The sequence below is a fragment of the Pantherophis guttatus genome, chromosome 18, assembly GCF_059756535.1.
Source record: "Pantherophis guttatus breed Tessera chromosome 18, ASM5975653v1, whole genome shotgun sequence".
Lineage (NCBI taxonomy): Eukaryota > Metazoa > Chordata > Lepidosauria > Squamata > Colubridae > Pantherophis > Pantherophis guttatus.
Genome location: NC_142080.1, coordinates 11,318,638 through 11,337,243, shown reverse-complemented (window position 1 = coordinate 11,337,243; position 18,606 = coordinate 11,318,638). Strand labels below are relative to the sequence as shown.

The following is an 18,606-nucleotide window of genomic DNA, read 5'->3' as shown; positions in this document are numbered from 1 at the left end:
GAAAGAAGAAATCTCCTGGGCCCCAAAACTTGTGCAACTTTAGACCCAGTGCCCATAGAGGCAGAGGGTGAGTAAGGCTGTTTATTAACCAGAAGAAGTGGGTGAAGTGTGTGTGTGTGTGTTTGTGTGTGGGGTCTTTCCCCAGCCAGAGTTTGCACAAAGCAAACACTGCAGATTCCACAGGAAACAGACCTCACCCATGTTCTGTGCGGGGGCATCTTTTCCTGAGTCTGTGTCAAAATTATACATTGAATTACAACAGACCTCCTCAGCAGAGTGCCAAACTGCAAATGCAACAGGATTTGCTCTCATTTGGTATACTAACTATACTACCGGCTTGCCCTGTAGTACCAAACCAATCGAGTCATAAATAATACTCTGGTCATGTATTGATCGGAGCAATCAAACAGTCAACAACAGCCTAATCTACAAATTACCAAGAACATACCAACACTTGTACATAAACAAAGAGCAAACATCACTCCCTTTTTACACTGATGATGTTCTGTAGTTGGATCATAAAATGTCTTCAAGAAAACGACCAAGCTCAGAGAGCACCAAGGACGCTACAGTTCTCCTCCTCCTCCTCCTCCTCCTCCTCCTCCTCCTCCTCCTCCTCCTCCATTCCACAAACCTCACCCACTTCTAGCACTGATGATGTTCCCTAGTTGGGTCATAAAACGTCTTCAAGAAAGCTACCAAGCTCACAGAGCACCAAGGACGCTACAGTTCTCCTCCTCCTCCTCCTCCTCCTCCTCCTCCTCCTCCTCCTCCTCCATTCCACAAACCCCACCCCCTTCTAGCACTGATGATGTTCCCTAGTTGGGTCATAAAACGTCTTCAAGAAAGCTACCAAGCTCAGAGAGCACCAAGGACGCTACAGTTCTCCTCCTCCTCCTCCTCCTCCTCCTCCTCCTCCTCCTCCTCCTCCATTCCACAAACCTCACCCCCTTCTAGCACTGATGATGTTCCCTAGTTGGGTCATAAAACGTCTTCAAGAAAGCTACCAAGCTCAGAGAGCACCAAGGACGCTACAGTTCTCCTCCTCCTCCTCCTCCTCCTCCTCCTCCTCCTCCTCCTCCTCCTCCTCCATTCCACAAACCTCACCCCCTTCTAGCACTGATGATGTTCCCTAGTTGGGTCATAAAACGTCTTCAAGAAAGCTACCAAGCTCAGAGAGCACCAAGAGTTCCAGGGTCAACCCTGAGCTAGAAATATTCTGGCGTACTCAAACTGATTAGTCGCTCCCATCTTCTTCTTCTTTTTTTAAGACTTTTATTAAAATTATCCTACTATAAAATAGAAATCAAAATAAAGAGGACAGGAAAAGGGAAAAGAAAGGTGTAAGTTAATAGGGTTTGTGGTTATGGAAATGGCTGCTATTGGCTGAGCGGAGGCTGTAATTTTATTTATGCACCGCGCCGAAAAATGCTGGAAATCGAAGTTGGAAACGGGTTGCATATCAAGGCATAAAGATAAATTTAATGAATCGATAGATACAGAATGTGTATGAGGAAGCCTCGTGAAATATGGGACTCGTAGGAAATCCAGTCGATTAATAAAACACAAATTGTATAAGGGTGTAGTAGTTACACACTTGCGTAATGTTTGCACTATAGTAGATATATATAGAACAGTAACTATTTACTGTGAAGTTTCCGAAAGATGCCCTAATTAATTCATAAGCCATGAGCCAAACTTCAAAAGAAATACCGTCATTTATTAGGAGCACCATTTCGGCAATATTCGGATGCAGTTAGAACTAATCCCACGTAGATTTACGTTCCCTTATGACCCTGTCTCTCCCCTCCTCCCTGGCCATGTTATAAATCACATTCTCCAATTAACCACTTTGGCCGACTGTGAAATCCAACACCCTCCTTCTGATTGCGGTCAGGAAGAATGTATGGAATGTAGCTTCAGTTAGGGAAATCAATCAGCTCTATCAGTTCTCCCTCCCTCCTGCTCATGGCAACTTGAAAGCTTTGCAAGTTGACATTTACTTTCATAATGACATATTATACTTTTTATTTTTTCTAATGTATTCAGCTCCCTTATTTATTTATTTTTAAAGCACTCATGCTTGCATTTTTCGACAACGTGCAATATGCACTATGCTTGGCCAGGGGCTGGACTAGAAGACCTCCAAGGTCCCTTCCAACTTGCTCGTTCATTCATTCAACTCTATTCTATGTGTCTTTGCATTTTGTGCCTTTCTGCTTTCTTCTTTTCTGTGATTTTTTTTTAAAAAAGCAATACAGGTAGTCCTCCACTTCATTTAGTGACCGTTCCAAGTTACAACGGTTACTTGTCACAAGGTGACTTGTCACCACTCTTCGCAGTTACAACCTTCGAACTATCCCCATGGTCACGTGATGAGGATTAAGTCTCAAGGCAACTGGCATGTACTTATGACTGTTGCTGTGCCCCAAAATCATGTGATCCCTTTTGTGACCTTCGGACAAGCAAAATCAGATTCGCTTAATGACTGTGCTACTAACTTGTCAACTGCAGTGATTCACTTAACAACAGTGGCAAGAAAGGTTGTTAAAACGGGGCAAAACTCACTTAAGAAATGTCTCACTTAGCAACAGAAATTTTGGGCTCCATTGTGGTCGTAAGTCGGAGTGGTGGGGTGGCCTAGAGGTGGAGCTCTCGCCTCACAATCAGGAGGCTGTGAGTTCGATCCTAGGTAGAGGCAGATATTTCACTCTCTCTGGGCACATTGGGAATAGATCTGCTGAACAAAACTCCGTACTGGTGACAGGAAGGGCATCCGGCCAGTCAACACTCGGATAGTTCCATTCAGTTGCCCAGACTCCACCCCGCAAAGGATTATGGGGTCGTTAAATGAAGATGATGGTAACTGTGGTTGTAAGTCAAGGACTACCTGTATTACACATAATATATTAAAAAAGAAAGGTTATAATGCTGCAGGCCGTGGTGCAGAAACTAAACCAAGGAAAGGGGAACTGGAAGAACAGCTGGCGGAAAATCCTCCAGCTGTGCAGATTTATTTTCTCACAATGTCCCAGCTGGCACCGGCATTGCCGAGAGTTTGGGGGAACCGAAATCCAGAGGTTCGGACAGCCCATTGGGGACTTGTGCTCCACGGCGAAGAAAATGGTGGCTTTTCTCCTGGAGTTGAGTAGCCAAGGAAGGTCCCAGAGTGGAGGGCAGTCTAGGCCAGCTGAAAACAAGCCCAAAGGACAGACAGTCCTCAACATACGACCAAAATTGAACCCCAAATGTATGTTGCTAAATGAGAAATTGGTTTGCCCCATTTTACGACCTCTCTTGCCACAGTTGTTAAGTGAGTCACTGCAGTTGTTAAATTGGTAACCCGGTCGCTAAGTGAGTCTGGCTTCCCCATGGGCTTTGCGTGTCCAAAGGTCGCAAAAGGGGATTGCGTGACTCTGGGACGCTTTGGCCGTTATAAATACGGGCCAGTTACTAAGCATCCGAATGTAAATCATGTGATCCTGGGGATGCTGCAACGGTCGTAAGTGCGAAAAATGGTCCTAAATCACTTTTTTTCAGTGCCGTTGTAACTTCGGACAGTCACTAAGCAAACTTTTGTAAATTGAGGACTACCTGTATTCCATGGTGGGACTCTGTGTCACAAGCTGGAACCTCAGATGGGTTTAGCAGCAGTTTGGGAAATACGAGTAGTCCTCGACTTATGACCACAATTGAGCCCCAAATTTCTGTTGCTAAGCGAGACAGTCGTTACGGGAATGTCATCCCATTTTACGACCTTTCTTGCCACAGTTGTTAAGTGAACCTGGCTTCCCCGTTGACTTTGCTTGTTCAGAAGTTCGCAAAAGGGGATCACGTCACCCAGTGAAACCGTCATAAATCTGAGTCAGTTGCCAAGCATATATTATACTATATACTATATTATATAAGGGTAGTTTGGAGGGAGGGAGCTAAATGCAATATTGAAGTTTAAAGCTTGCATGTTCAAGTCTAGAATAAGATGTGTAAGAATGTGATTTTTTAAAAAGTGCTTTTTGGGGGGTTTTTTGTAGTCATTTTTAAGAATATTATTATACATATTTTTCAGTGATGAAATCTAAATTTTCTTACTACCGATTCTGTGGGCATGGCTTGGTGGGCGTGGCAGGGGAAGGATACTACAAAATCCCCATTCCCTCCCATTCCTGGGGGAAGGATACTGCAAAATCTCCATTCCCACCCCACTCTGGAGCCAGAGGTGGTATTTGCCGGATCTCCAAACTACTCAAAATTTCCGCTACCGGTTCTCCAGAACCTGTCAGAACCTGCTGGATTTCACCCCTGATATTTTTATATAATATACTAAAAGTAATAGCTAGATGTAAAGATTAGATGTTGAAAGATGGTATCACTATGTATGTTTAAATAATATTGTGATTGTTATTAGAAAGGCGCACAAAAACACTGAACAACTACACAATGAAGGAACACACTCTACAGTAGTGGCCAAAATTGTGGAAACCTTTTGGGAAAAGTGTATTTTTGAGGTTTGATGGCTAATAACACCACTTTTTGGGGAGTTTCAAAAGATAATCCTATTCCACCGCTGGAATGGCCTGGGAATAGCCCAGACCTTCACCCAATGGAAAATCTATGGAGCCGACTAAAAATACTGGTTAGTCAGAAGCGACGCAATAAAACCCAGTTAATAGAAGCCATCATTCAATCTTGGTTTCACATGAGAACAGCTGCAGAACTCAAAGACTTGGTTCCCTCCATGGAAAGACGTTGTAAGGCCGTCATTCATGCTAAAGGTTACCCAACAAAGTATTAACTGACATGGGGATCATTTTTGCATCTCTCTTTTTTTCTATGGTGATCATTTTTGTTTATCTCCTTTTTTCTACGTGTTTCACTTTTCTTCCTTATACCGTAACTGCTATTCTAATAGCAAATCCTTCCTAAAAGTGATTGCATCACATTCTTAATTAAATTATCTTTCCATTGATATATAATTTTATGGTACTACTCAAAAAAAAAGTGGTGTTATTCGCTAGTTTTAGAAAATACACTTTTCCCAAAAGGTTTCCACAATTTTGGCCACTACTGTAATGCAAATATGTATAATAATAATACCACAATTACATAAGTATGATTAATGCAACATATATTTTTAATATTACTATTATTATTTGTATTTAAATGAATGATACCCAGATGCCTCACTGTTGATAGTCCGCTGCACCACCAAAGAGCCTTGGTGGTGCAGCGGACTAAAGTGCTGTTAAGTAGCACTTAGCTGCCAGCTGCCTGCAATTAGTGCGAGTTCGAATCTCACCAGGCTCAAGGTTGACTCAGCCTTCCATCCTTCCGAGGTAGGTAAATTGAGGACCCGGATTGTGGGGGCAATAAGCCGACTTTGTATAAAAAAAAAGAACACCGCTTAGGGGGGCCCGAAAGCCCTACTAAGCAGGTCTATACAAAAGTATGAAGGCTACCGCCCTGAGTCCTCAGGGAGAAGGGCGGTATATAAATTTGATATAAAATAAATAAATAAATAAATAAATATTGCTTAACGCATTGTAAGCTGCCCTGAGTCTCCGGAAAAGGGCGGCATATAAATCGAACCAATAAATAAATAAATAAATAAATAAATAAATAAATAAATAAATAAATAAATAAGAAAGATATTGATGTATATATATATATATAAACTTAGTATTTTGAGGGAAAGGAGGAGATGAAAGAAAGAAAAAAAAGGCCAAAGGAATTTGAAAGAAGACATTGAATCTTGTTAATAAAAATGGTGACACTTCAAAAGATTATTAGGTGCAAATAGAAATACGTCCTATTTCCATAGCAAGGAAGTCAAAGCAGGAATGGTTGGTTGAATTGATTATTTTATTCAAAGTGGAAAATATTTTATCACTTCTGGATTTTGTGCTTGTGAAGAACAAAAAAATGAATCTTTGATCTTGGTTTTGCTGATTAGAAAGACTTGATGTTATGGAAATGGCTAGTTATATGTTAATGTGTAAATGCCAAAAGTTTGAGCCTGGGGTATGTTTATCTTGTACAGTGCCCCCTTTTCTTTCTTTTTCTCTTCCCCCTTGTATTCCACACCCCTTTTCCCCCCGTCCCCTTTCCCACCCTTAATTTCCTATTTTCTTTTCCTTTTTTGGGTATTTTATACAATAAAAAAAAAAGAGTTCGCAAAAGGGGATCATGTGACTGTCATAAATACGAGACAGTTGCCAAGGCGACGAATTTTGATCACGGGACCACGGGGATGCTGCAACGGTCGTAAGAGTGGAAAATGGTCACAAGCGACTTTTTTTTCCAGTACCGTTGTAACTTTGAATGGTCGCTAAACAAACTCCCGTAAGACGAGGATTTACGTAGGTCCGTAGAACTTCTGAATATTGTTTTTTGAAAAAAGTTTTTTATTTTTATTTCTTATACACATATTGTAAATGTACATCCTCTTATCCGTAATTGATCACATATATATATATATATATATATATATATATATATATATATATATATATATATTCTAACGAAAGGATAAAAATAAGACATTTTAATCACATTTGGGGTTGCTCTTCTACCGTCTCTTTTCCCTCTTTTCACAATAAACCTTCTCCTTCTTCTTTCTTTCCCCTCCCTCCCTCCTCTCCTCTTTTACTTTCTTCCTCCTCCTCTCCTCTCCTCCCCTACTTCCCTTTCCTCTCCCCCACTCCTCTCCTCTTTCCCCCTTTCTCTCCTTCTCTCCTCCTCTTGTCCCCTATCCTTTCTTCCTCTCCTTCCCCTGTCTTCCATTCCTCTCTCTCCCTCTCCTCCTCTCTCTCTCTCCTCCTCTTTCCTTTATTTCTCCTCTGTTGTGCAATATTTCCCTTATTTGGTATCCGAGCAACTCCAATTTTCTAATAATATATCCTTTCTTTTCAATTTCTTTCCCAATTTACCCAATCTATCATGTCATAATTGTACATTTATATTTACAATCTTCTTTCTCCCCCCCCCTTTTCCATTTACTCTGGTGTCATCTGAGTTTCTACTTCTTTTTTTATCTTATCCTTCATTTAACTTTCTATTATCTATATCATTTATCTATCAACTTTTATTCATATTTCTTTTCTATCCATGCATAGAATCTTTCCCATGTCTTGAAATACACATATTCCTCTTTATCTTTTATTCTTAGTGTCAGTCTATTCATTTCCGCACAGTCTAAAATCTTTTTTATTATTTCACCTTCTGACGGGATTTTCTCTGTCTTCCTATTTTGTGCAAATACAATTCTTGCTGCTGTTATTATGTGTACAATTGTACATTTCTTTGCTATATCTTTCTGGCAAAGTACCCAATAGAAAAATCTCTGGTTTTGATTCTATAGGTTTATGTAACATTTCCTCTGACCACATCTGTATTCTAGACCAATAGTTTTTTTGCTTCCGTACATGACCATCACATATGATAATATGTTCCCGGCAAATGCAAACATTTCCAGCATTTAGCTGATTTATCTTTAAACATTTTTGCTAGTCTTTCCAGTGGCATATGCTATCTATAAAACATTTTATATAAATTTCCTTTATATGCAGTTGCCATGGTCAATTTATAATTCCTTTCCCATAGTTGTTGCCATTTCTCTAATTCTATTTGCATAACTCAAGTTTTTTGCCCATGTTATCATTGTCTCTGAACCAGTGGTGAAATGTAAAATTTGTTACTACCTGTTCTGTGGGCGTGGTTTAGGGGGGGTTAATATGACTGAGTGGGCGTGGCCAAGTTTTTTTTTCTTTTAAAACCATTTTTTCTACAACCTCTTCGGCTGAAGAGGTTGTAAAAAAAATGCTTTTAAAGCCTCTGACGATCCCAGCTGAGTTGCCTGATCAGCAGAGGCTTTCTTTTCTTTTTTTTTTTTAAGCCTCTGACGATCCCAGCTGACTTGCCTGATCGGCAGAGGCTTTTTTTTTTTTAAAGCCTCTGACGATCCCAGCTGACTTGCCTGATCGGCAGAGCTTTTTCTTTTTTTTTTTTTAAGCCTCTGACGATCCCAGCTGACTTGCCTGATCAGCAGAGGCTTTCTTTCTTTTTTTTTTAAGTCTCTGACGATCCCAGCTGACTTGCCTGATCGGCAGAGGCTTTTTTTCCCTTTAAAAACATTTTTTCTATAACCTCTTCGGCCAAAGAGGTTGTAGAAAAAATGCTTTTAAAACCCTCTGACGATCCCAGCTGAGCCGCGCGATCATCAGAGGCTTTTTTTTTTTTTACTTTTAAAAGCATTTTTTTCAGCCAAAGAGGTTGTAGAAAAAATGCTTTTAAAAATAAAAAGCCTCTGATGACTGCATGGCTCAGCTGGGCAATGGGGGGCGGGGGGGGCAGGGATTTTTGCTACCGGTTCTCCAAACCACCCGCCTCCATCGCTACCGGATCGGGCGATCTGGTCCGAACCGGGAGCATTTCACCCCTGCTCTGAACCTCCAAATATTGTTGAGCTGCTGTGGATTTCTAAGGTTAAGCATCAACCTTAAGGGCCTGGTAGCTCAGCAGACTGAGAGCATTGTGATTAACACCAGCTGTCTGCAATTACTGCAGGTTCGAATCTCGCCAGGCTCAAGGCTGACTCAGCCTTCCATCCTTTCTAAGGTAGGTAAATTGAGGACCCAGTTTGTGGGGGCAATAAGCTAACTTTGTATAAATATACAAAAGGATGAAGGCTATTGCTTAGCGCATTGTAAGCCCCCTAAGTCTCTGGAGAAGGGCGGCATATAAATCAAATTAAAAAAAAAACTGTATTTGTCAGTAGCGACATTATAATTAATTCCCCCCCCCACCTTATTCTGCTGGTTTTAGGTTCTTCGGATGCGCGAAGTCAAGGGGGAAACGAGATCCACTTAAAAACGGTGTCGTTAACTTAACAACTGCAGTGATTCACTTAAGAACTGTGGCAAGAAAGGTTGCAAAATCGGGCAAGAGAAATGACGCACTGAGCAACAGAAATCTGGAGCTCAATTGTGGTCGTAAGTTGAAGACTACCTGTGGCAGGGACATAATTGCTTTCATTTTTAAGGTGACTGTTATGTGTTTTTTTTTCAAAATTACGTGCGTATGTGCCTACACACTGTTGGTTCCAACCCTCCACAATAATTCTAGTTTCTCCTGTGGCCCCTTTGGGAAATTCATAGCCCGCCCCTGACATGAGAGCAGCTTTTCAGTATTAGAGGGGCTGCCCCAAAGAGGAAGGGGCTCAATTTATTTTCCAAAGCACAAGAAAGCAAGACAAGAAGCAACGGATGGAAACTAATCAAGGAGAGAAACAAGCTGGAATTAAGGAGAAACTTCCTAACAAGTGAGGATAATTAACCAGTGGAACAGCTTGCCACCAGAAAGTTGTGGGAGTTTAAATCACGGGAGGTTTTTAAGAAGACAGTTGTTTGGGATGGTATATAGTCTCCTTGGAGGTTGGACTAGAGCAGGGGTCTCCAACCTTGGCAACTTTAAGCCTGGTGGACTTCAACTTCCAGAATTCCCCAGTCAGTCTTTCTTTCTTTCTTTCTTTCTTTCTTTCTTTCTTTCTTTCTTTCTTTCTTTTTCTTTCTTTCTTTCTTTCTTTCTTTCTTTTTTCTCTCTCCTTCTTCCTTTCTTTTCTTCCTTCCTTCCTTCTCTTTTTCTTTCCTTCCTATCTCATTCTTTCTCCCTCCTTTCCTTTTTTCCCTCCTTTCCTTTTTTCCTTCCTTCCTCCTTCCTTTCTTTCTCCCTCCTTCCTTCCCCTTCCTTTCCTTCCTTCCTTTTTTCTTCCTTCCTTCCTCCTTCTCTTCCTCCTTCCTTTCTCCCTCCTTTCCTTCCCCTTTCTCCCTTCCTTCCTTCCCCTTTCTCCTTCCTTCCTTCCTCTTTCTCTCTCCTTCTTTCCTTCCTCCTTCTCTTCCTCCTTCCTTCCCCTTTCTCCTTCCTTCCTTCCTTTTTCCTTCCTTCCTTCCTCCTTCTCTTCCTCCTTCCTTCCCCTTTCTCCTTCCTTCCTTCCTTTTTCCTTCCTTCTTCTTTCTCCTTCCTTCTTTCCCTCCCTCCCTCCGTGAAAACAAATGAGTCACACACAAAAAGCTAAATAAAATTCTTAATCTTCCCATTTAGATTCTCTCTGAAGTGAGTCATCCCCTCTTGTTGTCTCACACTTTCTCAGGGATGCAAATATCCACCTGTGGGCTTCTGTTAACCAAAACTTTGGGGCTGAAGGGATCAGGAATCGTTTCCTGCCAAAATTCGCTTCTTCTGATGACTTCAGGGGGTTCCTTTTGCTCTCATAGATCCTGGCCAAAACGTTCAGGATGGGAGAACTGGATCAAAGGTGTTACATTGCTTAAATCTTTTACACCACCCCACAAAAATTGGGAAATTCAGATTAACCAGAATAACGACACACGTTAATGAGTATTCTGGGAAAAATAAATATATCTGATGAGGGGAAAGAAATCTATTTCTGTTTACAAGTTAGAAAAGGACAATCTGCATTTAACAGGCGAGTTCAGACATGTGGGCCCCATTTTCTGCCCTTTGAAATGGGGAAATCCTATGTCTCCTAATCCTACTTTTGTCGTATTTTCTCTACATATTATCACACCTTTCTGACTTGACTTCTAACTTTTTGGCTCCAGCTCAGCAGCCGCTAATCTCCCAATTTTTTTCAATGTTCTAGCCATCTTCCTTTAATGGCAGTAAATACCAGTTACGCAATTGGTCCTCAGGTATTTTATTTTTGCTTTTTTTACATGGTCATTACAGCAATATCTACTGGGCAAAGATTACTGGAAGCTACCATAGAAGTTATCTAAAATTATTTCTCTGTCATCCGTTTTGAGATCTTTCCCTTTCCTTCCTTCTTTCTTTCTCTCTCTCTCTCTTTCTTTCCTTTCTTTCTCTCTTTCTTTTCTCTCTCTTTCACTGCCCACCTCTGCAAATGACTTTTCTTTCTTTCTCTTTCTTTCTTTTTCTTCCTTCCTGCTCCTTTCTCCTTTCTCTTTTTTCTTTTCCTTTCTTTTTTCTTTGTCTCTCTCTTTCTTCCTCTCTGTTCCTTTCTATCTTTTTCTTTTTTCTTTCTCTTTTTAACGCTCTCTATTTATTTTTCTTTCTTTCGTTCTTTCTCTCTCTCTCTCTCTCCTTCTCACACTCTCTCTTTGCCTCTTTCTCTGTTTCTTTTTCTATCCTCCCTTTCTCTTTGTCTGCTTCTCTTCTTCTCTTTCTTTCTTTCTCACTTTCTCTTTTTGTTTCTTTCCCTCTGATGAGCATCAACAACAACAGAAAAACAGGCAGGGGCCCTCCGCGGCTTCCTCACCTTTCCCTTTGTAACTTGGCATGAATTTTCCTGCGATACTAAGCAAGACTAAGTTTATTTTATTTATTTATTTATTTATTAAATTTATATACCGCCCTATTCCTAAGGGACTCAGGGCGGTGAACAGCGAACGATAAAAATACATGTAATACAAACGTTAATAATAAAAAACCAATTAAAATATACTAAACATTCTGGTCCTAGATAAATAAGTTTCCAGGGAACCCAACAACTCTTGGCTGACTTTGGTCAAAAACTGTCCTTAACCCCCTTTTTGAAAAAGCCTTCGGGAACCCCGAGATCCTAAACCCCAAAGACATCCCGTCTGCAACACCAGGAGGGATAAATAGAGCCAGGCTAGGCTGGGCTGAAAGTGGGGGGGGGGTCCGTGTGCCCGCTCACCTTTCCAGAAAAACCTGGGTGTGCCTTGAAAGAACAACAGAAACATGATGCGGCTTGTTCTCGCCCTCCCTTTCAACAATTATTTTTCCGAGAGAAAAAAGTGACTCAAAAGTGCCCAGCAATTTTTCGTGCTTTCGTTTCGAACTGCTTGGTGGATTGATCAGGAATTTAACCCTGTTTTGTCCACCCACGCTGTCCGGCGGGAGTCAGCCCTGAAACTACCCCTCCCTCGGCCAACAGTCTGCCGGGCACTCTCTTTTTGGAATCATCATTATTATAACATTATCAACATAATAATTTTAATTGGGGTATTTTAAATTTTTGGGGTTTTAATCTGGCCAAATTTATTTAATTATTTTAATTTTTAATCATTGTTGTGTCTTGTGTTTTTAAGTTGGCTGTACACCGCCCTGAGTCCTTCGGGAGAAGGGCGGTATAGAAATAAAATAATAATAATAATAATAATAATAATAATAATAATAATAATAATAATAATAATTACTATTATTATTACTATTATTATTTATTTTATTTATTAAACATGAAACTCAGTCAACTGAACATTCAAAAACGCAGCACAAATACCACTGACTGGTGCTAATGGTTGATACGGGTTGCTGACATTATTATTATTATTAATAATAATAATAATAATAATAATAATAAAGATTATTATTAATAAAGGCAAAGAGATCCCAAGCCAGAGATCGGATCAGATGGGCTGGTGAGCACAATCAAATTAAAGTTTTGCCAACTAAATTGGCATCTCTAAGGCAGAGAGCCCAGCTTAGCCCTGAAGCCTGGACTGGTTTAGACTGGGAATTGGGGTGGGTGGGTTTTCTATGATTCGGATACTAGTCTTCTAGTATTTTGTATTTTTTTAGGAAAACAAAGGCCCGTTGACTCAGTACACCAAATCCGTGCAGAATCGAATTCGGCCCTGAAAGCTGAAGGAGCGTTTCACAAACTTTGACAAGTTTGAATGCCGGGAATTGAAGCCCACCCGTCTTTTAAGAGCGGCAAGAGTTGACTAAACACGGGTTTGCAGCATTGTCTGAAACTCAACCGACCGCCTTCCCTGCTTCACAAACCATGGCTTAAGCTCCAAGCTTGCAGAAACCAACATTAAAAACAATAGCCAAGCAGGAGACGGGGAAGAGAGAGAGAGAGAGAGAGAAAGAGAAATCTTGATCCTTTCAAAAGGATGCCCCCCCCAATCAAACAATAGCTAGTGTCACCCCCCTCCAAAAAAAGTATAGGGTCTCTCTAAGCTTGAGCAGGGGGGGGGCTGGACTAGAAGACCTCCAAGGTCCCTTCCAAGCTCTATTCTGATGGATTGGGTGCCTTCAAATTCAAGGAGGTCGAATAAAAGGTGATAAGGGGGGGAGGGGGGAGAAAGGCACGGGGGGGGGGAAACACGGGATGGGGGGGGGGGTTCCTTAGTCCTCCGTGACCCCAATTCTTCGTGGGTTTTTTTCTTCCCCCAGGGAGTGAGGGGGCTTCCCTCAGCCTCAGGGCTTGAACCCGCGTCTGGGCTGCCTGCCCTCCTCCCCAGCCCCGCTTCCTTACCCCAACCTGCGAAGAAGAGGCAGCCCCAGAGCCAGCCGTGCGCCGCCATCGCCGCTTCTCTCGCGCTGGCCGCTGCCCAGGTGCGCCAGGTGAGCGCAGAGCGGGGCCGCTCATTGGCTGCGCCGCCCGCCCGTCACCGCCCACCGCCCAGGTGAGGCCTCCTCCTCCGGCTGGGAAAGCGGGGGCGGGGCCAAAAAAGGAGGGGTCGTCCTGGAGGGGCTCTCTATAGCTGGGGGGGGGGGGCAGAAGCGGCCCCCATCTTCCCCGGAGGCACCTGCGAAGGAGCCGAGCTCACCTGGGCGTCGCTACCCCGCTTGGATTTCTCCCGGCCCAGCTTGGTTGGTCGGCTGCTTCTTTTTTTTTTTTTTTCTGCTTCGAATATAGAAGCGGAGAATCCCGAGGGCTGGAAAAGGGGGCTTCTCGAGGTCCTCTAGACTAACACACACACACCCGGTTCAGGCAGGAGTCCTTGTAACCCAACCCAACCCCCCCTCAAATGGCTGTTCAGCCTTTTCTTGGAAACCTCCAGTTTTCCCGTTTTCCATTCATAAGAGTATCAGGGTTGGAAGGGACCTTGGAGGTCTTCTAGTCTGACCCCCTTGTTAAGACAAAGAGATGGTCTTATGGCACCCAGGAACAATGGCTGTCCAATCTTTTCTCAAAACTCTCCAGTGATGGAGCAGCCGGAACTCCAGGAGGAAGGTTTGTCTTGCTTATCTATCTATCTTTCTTTCTTTCTTTTTCTTTTTCTTTCCTTCCTTCCTTCCTTCTTATTCTTTCTTTATTCTTTCCTTCCTTCTCTTTTTCTTTCTTTCTTTTTCTTTTTTTTCTTTTTCTTTTTCTTTCCTTCTTTCTTTCTTATTCTTTCCTTCCTTCCTTCTTATTCTTTCTTATTCTTTCCTTCTTTCTTTCTTTCTTATTCCTTCCTTCCTTCTTTCCTTCTTTCTTTCTTCTTTCTTTCTTTTTCTTTCTTTCCTTTCTTTTTTCTTTCTTCTTTCTTTCTTCTTTCTTTCTTACTCTTTCCTTCCTTCTTTTATTTCTTTTTCTTTCCTTCCTTCTCTTTTTCTTTTTCTTTCTTTTTCTTTCCTTCTTTCTTTCTTATTCCTTCCTTCCTTCTTTCTTATTCTTTCTTTCTTTCTCTCTCTCTCTTTCCTTCCTTCCTTCCATCCATCCATCTCAAGCAGGAGACCCTACCCATCCCATTCTTTTTAAACCTCCAGGGATGAAGCATCCACAACTTCTGGTGGCAAGCTGTTCCACTGTTCTCACTGTCAGGAAGTTTTCTCCTCAATTCCAGGTTGCTTCTTCTTTCTTGATTAGTTTCCATCCATTGTTTCTTGTCTTTCTTTTCCGGTGCTTTGGAAAATAAGTTGATCCCTCCACCTCTTCTTTGGGGGCAGCCCCTCAAATGCTGGAAGACTCCCCTGGTCCTTCTTTTCACTAGACTAGCCAGGCCCAGTTCCTGCAACCGTTCATAATCCCCAGGCTTTTTATCATCTTCATCAGAAGTTGTGGGAGCTTCATTCCTGGAAGCTTTCAAGAAGAGACTGGACTGCCGTCTGTCAGAAATGGTGCAGTTTCCTGCTTTGGCGCGGGGTTGGACTAGATGACCCACAAGGTCCCTTCCAACTCTGTTCATCTGTTAAACCTTTGTTGCTCTTCCCTGCACTGTTTCTCAGGTTCTCAGCATCTTTTTTTTTTTTTTGTGGCAACACAATTCAAAAGGCAGGAAGAAGAACCTCAGCGTAACCCAGGCTTGGGGTTGTTGAAACTGGGATGAGAAGCACTTGGCAATTTTTCAAGGTCCTGTTGTTGGACAATCAAGAGTTTTCGGACACCCTTTCGGTGCCTGTGGCTTCACCAGCTGAGTTTGATGGATTGTTGCATTAACAGAGGGATACAATCAAGATCAAGGGAGGTACTAACACCACTCTGTAAAGCCTTAGTAAAGCCACACCTAGAGTCCTACATCCAGTTTTGGTCACCACACTATAAAAAAGATTTCGAGATTCTGGAAAGAGAAGAACAAGCAAGGTGATTCGGGGGCCGCTGGAGGCTAAAATATACGATGAACATTTGCAGGAATTGGCTGTTCTGACCTGGCTTAGCAGAACCAAGAAACAGACTCCTTGTCCCCCCCCAAAAAAACCCTCTTTATTTAACTACTGTGAATTCATGGCATTCACACAAGAGAAAAGTCCAGGCAATAATCCTTCCAAGGGTTAATTGCAATAACAGACCTTATCAGTCCTTGGATAATTGCCAGGCTGAGAGCTTCTAAGTTGCAAAGCTTGTGGGGAAAAAAGGTTGTAAAATCAGGCATGGTTTACTAAACAACCAGCTGGCTTAGCGATGGAAACTGTGATCCTGATGGCAGTCGTAAGTCAAGGACTAGAAGTATGGACTAGAAGACCTCTAAGGTCCCTTCCATCTCTGTTCTGTTCTATTGTAATTTTATTCTATTCTATTCTATCCTATCCCATCCTATTCCTATTCTATTCTGCATTCTATTCCATTCTATTTTCTCTTCTCTTCATTCTCTTCTCTTCTTCTCTCATTCTATTCTATCCTCTCCTCTCCTCTCATTCTAGTCTATTCTATTCCTCTCCTCATTCTATTCTGCATTCTATTTTCTCCTCTTCTGCATTCTTCTATTCTATTCCGTTCTATTTTCTCTTCTATTCTGCATTCTCGTCTTCTCATTCTATTCTATTCCTCATTCTATTCTGCATTCTCTTCTCCTCATTCTATTCCATTCTATTTTCTCTTCTGTTCTGCACTCTTTTCTTCTCATTCTATTCTATTCCTCTCCTATTTCTATTCTGCATTCTCTTCTCATTCTATTCATTCCTCTTCCCTCATTCTATTCTGTATTCTATTTTCTCTTCTCTTCTGCATTCTTCTATTCTATTCCATTCTATTTTCTCTATTCTGCACTCTTCTCATTCCATTCTACTCCTCTCCTTTCTATTCTGCATTCTCTTCTCCTCTCATTCTATTCCGTTCTATTTTCTCTTCTGTCCTGCACTTTTCTCTTCTTCTCATTCTATTCTATTCCTCTATTTCTATTCTGCATTCTCTTCTCATTCTGTCCCTCTCCTCATTCTATTCTGCATTCTATTTTCTCTTCTTTTCTGCATTTTTCTATTCTATTCCATTCTATTCTCTCTTTTATTCGGCATTCTCTCCTCATTCTATTCTATTCCTCTCCTCTCATTCTATTCTGCATTCTCTTCTGCTCTCATTCTATTCCATCCTATTTTCTCTTCTATTCTGCATTCTCTCCTCTCCTCTTTCTATTCCATTCCATTCTCTTTTCATAAAAAGGCCCACCACCTGCATTAGATCTATTTATTGTCTTGGGAGCTGCTGGGACCCGATCAAACAATGGGGAGTATTTCCATCGGCCTATTCTCATGGTCAGGCCCTCCTGGGTTTCTGGGGAGTTGACCTGTGTTCCAGATCTCCGCTGGGAAAATAACACATTTGACCTCGAATGGGCCCTCAGTCTCTGTTGACAAAAGGATTAAATTCAAGATTTTTCAAGACTTGGAAGATTTAGTCAGATTGACATTGTACTACTTTACATTGTACTACCAAGCCAGTTACTTAAGGTGGGTTATGGGTTCTCTCTCTCTTTAGGGCCAGCTGACTCCTTCTATGCAAGGGGCAAATCAATCTGCATAAACATCTCTGGTTAATAAAATAAGGAACAATTTGCCGTAGAACAGCTTTTGCAGCAATAAGTAACGTATTGACCATCTGGGAGAAGTACAGAAAAAGCAGATTTCACGCCCCCCCCTTTTCTTTCCTCGTTATTAAATGTTTGGTTTTACGAAGAACAAAACACGGAGAAGTTTGCTCAGTGGAGAGAGGAGGACAATATATTCCCATTGCGAGGTTGGATCGGTAATAACAAGACAAAAGATTACAATCTTTTGGGATTCCTAAATGGCAAAAAAAATAGCCGGATCGGTTCACCTGAGAGGTTTCAGAAGATGGAAATGAGGAGCATAAAACTTGGAAGCGCTTCAGAGGTTTGACTGAATTTGAAAAAAAAACAAAACTCTCATTTAAAGGGAAAAAGGGAGCTGGGCATCTATTGATTTCGAGTTAACATGAATGTATGTTACCAGACATACATACAGGCAGAAAGCAATACCCCAATCAAGGAACCCCCAAGGAGAAAAACCACACTCACCCCACAACAACACTGGCAGGGCAAGCCACACACACACACATAAAGGTAAAGGTTCCCCTCGCACCTATGTGCTAGTCGTTCCCGACTCTAGGGGGCGGTGCTCATCCCCGTTTCAAAGCCGAGGAGCCAGCGCTGTCCGAAGACGTCTCCGTGGTCATGTGGCCGGCATGACTCAACGCCAAAGGCGAACGGAAAACGCTGTTCCCTTCCCACCAAAGGTGGTCCCTGTTTTTCTACTCGCATTTTTTACCTGCTTTCGAACTGCTAGGTTGGCAGGAGCTGGGACAAGTCACGGGAGCTCACCCCGTTACGTGGCACTAGGGATTCGAACCGCTGAACTGCCAACATACAAACACACACACACACCTTCTAGCACTGATAATGTTACCTAGTTTGGCAACGAAACGTCTGCAGGAAAATAACCAAGCTGAGAGAGCACCAAGGAACCCACAGTCTACATCCTCTTCCTTCACTTCTTCCCTCCTTCTCGTTCTCCAAACTTCCCTCCCCTTTCCAGCACTGAGGATGTTACCTAGTTGGGTCACGAAACCTCTGCAAGAAAACCACCAGGCTCAGAGCACCAAGGGCCCCACAGTTGTTGTCCTCCTCCTCTTCCTCTCTGCAACCCCACCCCTTCTAGTTCTGATAATATTACCTAGTTGGTGTCAGCACTTCAAGCTGCATTTACTCTAGTGCTGACATAAGAAGGAGAAGCGGAGGCGTCTGGAAAGGGACGTTTGACTTTTCACCTACTTATTTTCCCTGGAGATAATATCCCTTAGGAGATGGGATGGGAGGGGGGAAATTCCTTTGAGCTGGAGCAGTAGATTAGGGGTAGAGTGACTTGGAAAATGGCCAATGAGGGCAGGAGAGTGGGGAACGGAAAGGGAGGGTTTTGGGTCTGGAAGTCAGTGTTGGCTTCGATGGAGTCGGGTTTAAAATGTTGTGCTTAATAAATAGTTTTCCTTCAAAGGCTTTGTTTGAAATGCAATTTATTTGAGACGACCTCGAAACCTGACAGTTGGGTCATGAAACCTCTGCAAGAAAACCACCAAGCTCAGGGAGCACCAAGGACCCCACAGTTCTCGTCCTCCTCTCCACGACCCCCACTCCCTTCTAACACTGATGATGTTCCCTAGTT

General features: G+C 42.2%; 1 protein-coding gene across 1 annotated transcript in view; it reads right to left on the bottom strand.

Annotated features, from left to right (window-relative positions):
- The window catches only part of F11R (F11 receptor), a 44,974-nt gene extending 31,594 nt beyond the window's left edge, over positions 1-13,380 (bottom strand). Inside the window, exon 1 of the mRNA XM_034404957.3 lies at positions 13,265-13,380. Within this exon, the coding sequence (XP_034260848.3) occupies positions 13,265-13,313 (49 nt within the window). The 5' untranslated portion in view covers positions 13,314-13,380. The remainder of the gene's footprint in view (positions 1-13,264) is intronic.
- Positions 13,381-18,606: the final 5,226 nt, after the last annotated feature.